Source organism: Bactrocera dorsalis, chromosome 5 (genome assembly GCF_023373825.1).
Source record: "Bactrocera dorsalis isolate Fly_Bdor chromosome 5, ASM2337382v1, whole genome shotgun sequence".
Lineage (NCBI taxonomy): Eukaryota > Metazoa > Arthropoda > Insecta > Diptera > Tephritidae > Bactrocera > Bactrocera dorsalis.
Window position 1 is genome coordinate 50,982,165 of NC_064307.1, and position 6,655 is coordinate 50,988,819.

The window sequence follows — 6,655 nt, forward strand, 5'->3', positions numbered from 1 at the left end:
TAAAACAACAAATTGTGGTATGAGTGGTATACATCAATTGTTTGCCAGTTGTCTTTCAAGAAATCAGGAAAACCAGCCGCCGAAGATGGATCACTCTGGACTACGATTTTGCTAGCTCTCAGACATTGTCGGAAATAACTGCATTTTTGAGCGCTCAAAACTTCCATTTGATGAGTCATCCTCCCTATGGTCCTGACTTGGCACCGTATGACTTATTTTTATTTCCTCTCGTACAAAATAAACTAAGAAGTCAAAGTTTTTCGTGAACGTGACCTGAAGAGTTGGTTGATGCGTTCAAAAGGCATGTTTCCGAGATATCTCAATCAGAGTGGCAAAAGTGCTTCGACGATAGATAAAAACGCATTGTTTAATAGAGAATATTTTAAAAGCAATAAATCGATTGTCGATGATTAAAATTTGTTTTTGCTCTTGAATTCCGAACCTCTTTGAAGTTGGTTGCCTTGTCGTGGCAAAGGGGCTTAAGTAAGAGTAAAGTGTGCATCCCAAAGGAAACGCACTCTAATCTTACGAACTAAGAGGGACACTTCATAATTTCCCACAATAGTGATATGGATGAATAAACCCTTAGGTTTTACGCCCATCTCCTATTGTGGAATTGTGAGGATACCCGAACCAACACCACCCTAAGCCAAGGTGTCGAGGTACCCGTGCCAAGGGCTGAATGGTCAGCGGGGGGTAATAAATAGCTGATCGCGAACGGTCCCCTCCGATGCCCGGGCGAGGTCGGAGGTATAAATCGCCTTCTCTCCGTATACCGGCTCTGCGGACGAGTGACCAACCCTTTCCGGATTACTCGTGGGACCAAAAATGAACGAAACAAATAACTTAACAACAACAACAACAACTACAACAACAACCATGACGACGACAACAGCGACGACTACGGACATGAAATATAGGAATCCTATAACGGAATCCGACGAAGACGAATTGCTTGCCTCCAGCCAGGAGACAAGTAAGAGTACTACCGGACGTACCAACCAAAGTACACCGGTAGATACAGCAGACAAACCATCAAATTTAAGGGAGGAGGCGTCCACCTCCAAGGCTGCCATGAGCACCAAACAAAGTGCACTGGCGGCTAAAAGAGACGTAAAGAAACGAAAAAAATCCCAGAATCAGCTGAGGAAAAACCGGTACCAGAGGGCGGTCTTCATACTAGGGAAGATAGCCAAAGACCAGGCAGCCGGTACCCCAGTTGATGAGGCTGAAACAAAGCGCCTCAAATCTATTGTAGAGGATTATGAGAGCTACCTGAAAAGGAAGCAATCACAACCTCAAGTAGAGAGCAAACGAGAGAGCACTTCTCAGAAGAGAAATCGCTCCACCACAGAAGTACCCGGAGCTCAACCTAAAAAACCGAGGAGGAGTGAGGGTGAACACAGCAGCACAACAACGGCAAGGCATTTCTGCGATGTAGCCAGAGATAGCCTGCAGGTGGCCATAATAGATGGGAAATCCTCCTCCCCGAGCACTATTCAGGAGAGATGGGTGGAGATCGATGTCAGATTGTCGAGTATGGTGCTAAGCTATGTACTCGACAATCCTGCGGGTCCCCACCCGGAGTTTGACTCCTCTGAGACCCTCAGGGGCTACAGGGTCATCAAGTGCGCGGACCAGGCCTCGCTGGACTTCCTGACGGGTAGTGTTGCTAAAATTAGCAACGCCTTTGTAGGCCTCCAATTGAGGCTTATACCCGCCAGGGATATTCCAAAGAGACCTCGGGCTCGCATTTGGTTACCCCCACTAGAGGAGCCAGGCGAAAAACTCCTGAGGTGCATTAAGCTGCAGAACAAATCTATACCTGGTATAGATGAGTGGCAGCTTATAAAGGAGGAAAACCCGAACAAAGCAAGCAAGCCAATACTAGTGGCCATTTGCGACGAGTCCATTGAGGCTCTGAAGAAGACTGACAACAAAATCAGCTTCGGAATACGTAAGGCAAGAATAAAAATCTTCCAAGGCGACAAAGCGGCTGACGAAGACGACACGGAAGAGGTCGACGACGCCAGCCAGTTGCTAAGGAATGTGGGCATTGAAGAACCCCGAGATGCCCAATAACAACAGCATAAGATGTGTACAGATTAACCTGCAGCACTCGAAGAGTGCTACGGCGAATCTGACAACCCTCGTGAACGAAGGGGGCATCGACATCAGCCTAATACAGGAGCCCTGGGTCAATGAAGATTCCATAAAAGGGCTAAACAGCAGCAATTATAACCTGTTTTACACGAGGAACAGAGGTAAACCTAGGGCATGCATTCTTATCAATAAAAGTATAAATGCATTTCTTTGTCCTAATTACAGCACAGCAGATATCACAGTGGTGAAGGTGGAACAGAAAGAAAAGCCCTTCTTCTTGGTCTCGGCCTACTTGGCCCATGACGAAGATATACCACCGGCCCCGCTCACCAGGCTAGTAGAGGAGAACAAGAAGGATGATGTCCTAATAGGGTGTGATGCAAATGCAAGGCACACCGTATGGGGTAGCTCCAGTATAAACACCAGAGGTGAGCCACTCTTGCACTATATTTTGAATAGTAATCTAAGTATTTGCAACAAGGGCGATAAGCCAACTTTTATTTTCCCAAGCTCGGAAAGGTTCCCGGGGTGGGAGGAAGTTCTTGACCTCACGCTATCAACAGACACAGACAGTCTCGTTGTGGATAACTGGAGGGTATCCGATGAGCCTTCCATGTCGGATCACTCCTGGATACTCTTCAGCATCCGCGAGAGGTGCAGTCCGCCTCTCACATACCGGAACCCTAGAAGAACGGCATGGGGAAAATTTACCAGTATAGCAACAAAATGCCTCGAAAAGGGAGGCAACAAGAGTATCAGTAATCCAGAGGAACTAGATTCAGAAGTGGAGAAGTTGGAAAAAATCCTAATCACCACTTTTAATAAATCTACTCCGCTAACAGTTTTGAAAAAGAGAAAGTCTCTTCCTTGGTGGAACAGTGAACTCAAGAATTTGAGAACACAACTAAGGAAAGCTTTCAATGAGAGTTTTAGAACTAAAATATGGCAGCCATATAAAGACCTTATGAAGGAATACAAAAAAGCAGTCAGGAAAGCTAAAAATGACTCATGGCGATCTTTCTGCACATCGATTGAAAGTTGCAGAGAAGCCGCTAGGCTGAGTAAAATGCTATCCAAAGACCATATAAATACTGCCTACATTAGGGCGGAGGGAAGTGATTGGACCTCCTCGGCAAAAGAGTCTCTGGAAGTACTAATCACAACACACTTCCCTGGGAGTCAGCAAACACCTTCAACGAGGGTTCAACCGGAATCACCGGTGAACGCAGCTGACTATCGAAGCCAAATAGTAGACAAAAGGAAAATCAAATATGCCATAAATAGTTTTGCACCATTTAAAGCGGCAGGTCCTGACGGGATTATGCCCATAATGCTGCAGAAACTGGTAGAACCAATGGTTCTAAGGCTTGAAAATTTATACAAAGCAAGCATTCAACTATCTTACATCCCAAGAAGTTGGAAAAGGAGTAAAGTTGTGTTCCTTCCGAAACCAGGCAGAAGAACGCACGAGAACGCCAAGGATTTTAGACCTATAAGCCTTACCTCATTTATGCTGAAGGTACTAGAAAGGCTAATAGATATACACGTAAGAACAATAATGGCGGAGAAGTTATCGAAGTCCCAACATGCGTACATAAAGGGCCGATCAACCGAAACCGCCCTTCACGAGGTGATAAGTGTGATTGAAAAATCACTGCACCACAAACAATACACCATGGCTGCCTTTCTAGACATAGAGGGCGCCTTCAATAACATAGAAGTAAATACGATAGTTAATTCTCTGGCGCATGGGGGCATAGATGACACTGTGTGCAGATGGATACTATCGATGCTTGAGAATAGGAAGATTATAGCTTCAAACGGCGCTGCAACACAAATAAGTTATGTGAGTAGAGGGACGCCTCAAGGGGGGGTCCTCTCTCCGCTTCTATGGGTTGTAGCGCTGAACGAAATACTCCTCCAATTAAACGGTGGTGGAGTGAAAGCAGTAGCGTATGCAGACGATATAGTGTTGTTGGTATCAGGTATGTTTCCTTCAACAGTCAGCGAGATTTTGGAAAGAGCACTTCGTAGGTTAAACCTATGGGCTAAAAGCAATGGTCTAGGAGTTAACCCGAACAAAACAGAACTAATGCTATTCACTAGCAGAACCAAAATACCTCAGTTTCAACTTCCGGTACTAAACGGCACAACACTCACTCTATCCCCAACAGCTAAGTATTTGGGGGTGGAGATTGACGCCAAACTGTCCTGGAAAATAAATATAGAAAAAAGAATAAACAAAGCATACATGGCCTACTATACTTGTAAGAAAATCGTCAACAAGAATTGGGGCCTCAAACCAAGTATAATCATGTGGATGTACACGGCGGTCATAAGACCCATACTCACATATGGAGCTCTGGTATGGTGGCCAGCGCTAAACAAACTGTACAACATTAGAAAATTAAATGGAATACAAAGAGCAGCATGTGCGGGTGTTACAGGCGCAATCCGGTCATGTCCCACGGATGCGCTCAATGTGATCCTGCATCAACTACCAATGGACATTTTTATTCAAAAAACTGCAGCTATTGCGGCGATAAGAATAAAAGAATTGGGAGGTTGGAATCAGCAGAACTACGGACATAGTGTAATCCTAAACAAACTCACTATGACCAAATCAGACTACATTCTCCCAAAGCTGGATTTCAATAGACACTTCCAGGTGAGAATACCATCTAGACGAGAATGGAGAAGAGGTTCAATTGCAGAGGAGGGTACCACCTCAGTCTATACCGACGGGTCCAAAATGGACTGCGGAGTGGGCACGGGGGTATTCTCCGCTGATTTGGGCATATCTCTCTCTATACGTCTACCGAACTCGGCTAGCATTTTCCAAGCAGAAGTACTAGGCATAGAAAAAGCCTGCGAAGTTCTATTAGAAAACCACGGGAATATAAATATAGCAACTATATTTACGGATAGCCAGGCGGCCCTCCTGGCATTGTCTTCACCCATGACAAATTCCAGTATAGTTCATAACTGCAAGAGAGCGCTAAGCTCAATAAAAGACAAGCTCCAGCTAAACTTGATCTGGGTTCCCGGCCACAGGAACATTTTCGGTAACGAAAAAGCAGATGAGTTGGCAAAGGCAGGAGCTTTCCTCAATGAATCCGAGGCGGAGCTCATACCCAGCCCGCTAGGATCGATCAAAGGAGAGATCAATAGACAATTTCAACAAATTGCTAACAACAGGTGGAAAAACATTACAAAATGCGTCATAGCTAAACAATTATGGCCAACATACGACAGGAAAAGAACCAACGACCTATTAAATAGGTCAAGAAAAAGTATATACAGAATAACAGCTACCACAACAGGGCACTGGCCATTTGGGGAACATGCGTCCAAAATGGGTATGCCCTACAACGACATCTGCCGTGGCTGCGGAGTAGCAGGGAACAAGGAAACAATCTTCCACTTTCTCTGCGAATGCCCAGCTCTGGCACAGATCCGACACAAAACACTCGGAATCCACCAAGCACCAAACCTTGAATGGATTTCCACCAAAAGCATATCGGACATAAGTAGTTTCATCGAAACCTCAAAATGGTTTGAGAGAGAAGGTGGAACGTAACAGCAGATACAGGAGGTTTCTACGAACAGTGTATCAAAATGGCACATCAGTGCTAATTGAGCCCGATAGGGCTGCACTCCTACCTACCTACCTACCTGAATCCCGAAATATAAAAGGCAATCTACGTAAACATATGCGTTATGAACACCGAAACGAGCGTCTAAAGAACTAACAAAATCAAACAAGAAAGAAAAGAAGGTCGAGATTGAGACCTGTTCTAAAACAAAAGACAAATCGCAGCACAAAATTGGTATTGAAAAGTTGGAATATTCCTATATGTTGGTGTTGTCCTCGAAAGATATTAGTTTGAATAAATAAATATAATATTGATAAGAAAATGTATCTTTCTTCAAAATCCTATAAACTTTTCCGCCCTTCCGTTTTATTTCTTTATCCATGAATATGTCTAAACCAAAGAAGAAAACTGAAAAAATGATATTTACAAGGCTCCATTGCCTTTTGTTGAGATTAAAGAATTTTTGTTAAAGTTGGAAATGCCATTCAATTTGTAGAAAAATAAATAAAACAAAAAAGTCTTAAATCAAGTCCATACATATATGAGAACATAAACGTACAAATGTGTGTGTAAATACAGCTGTTTTGATTTCCATGAACTTCAATAAATTTGCTTCACTAACTGTTTGAACAAGAAATCTCAAAACTAAATACTACGAAAGTTTGGGCAAAGTTTGTTTATTAAATGTTATGACAAAAGCCCCAGCAAACAGCAAATATAAGTGAGTTGCTCACAGTTCAACAGTTGAGTAGTAACATGCTAATCCCCGAAAGTGAGCACCCACAAAAACTAGAATAAGTTAAACAAAAATAACTGTAAGTTAGTAGAATGAGTGGCAGGAACACAAACACCCATACATAACTATGTACAGACATAGTCCTGCGGTCACTAAACAAACATGCGATACGCTTGTATACATACATACATATGTATCTATACGTAAGTAAGGTAAAATG

At 43.5% G+C, this 6,655-nt stretch overlaps 1 protein-coding gene across 1 annotated transcript; it reads left to right on the forward strand.

The window, feature by feature from the left end:
* Window positions 1–478: 478 nt before the first annotated feature.
* Window positions 479–2,941, forward strand: LOC125779010 (uncharacterized). Its single transcript, XM_049459311.1, has 2 exons — window positions 479–2,264; window positions 2,329–2,941. The coding sequence occupies exon 1, from the start codon at window positions 829–831 to the stop codon at window positions 2,080–2,082; it is 1,254 nt and encodes a 417-aa protein (XP_049315268.1). The 5' UTR covers window positions 479–828; the 3' UTR covers window positions 2,083–2,264; window positions 2,329–2,941.
* The last annotated feature ends 3,714 nt before the right edge of the window (window positions 2,942–6,655 follow it).

Bases quoted from the DNA above. Each gene is read 5' to 3' on its own strand.
- LOC125779010 (XM_049459311.1), top strand. From the start codon at position 829: ATGAACGAAACAAATAACTTAACAACAACAACAACAACTACAACAACA.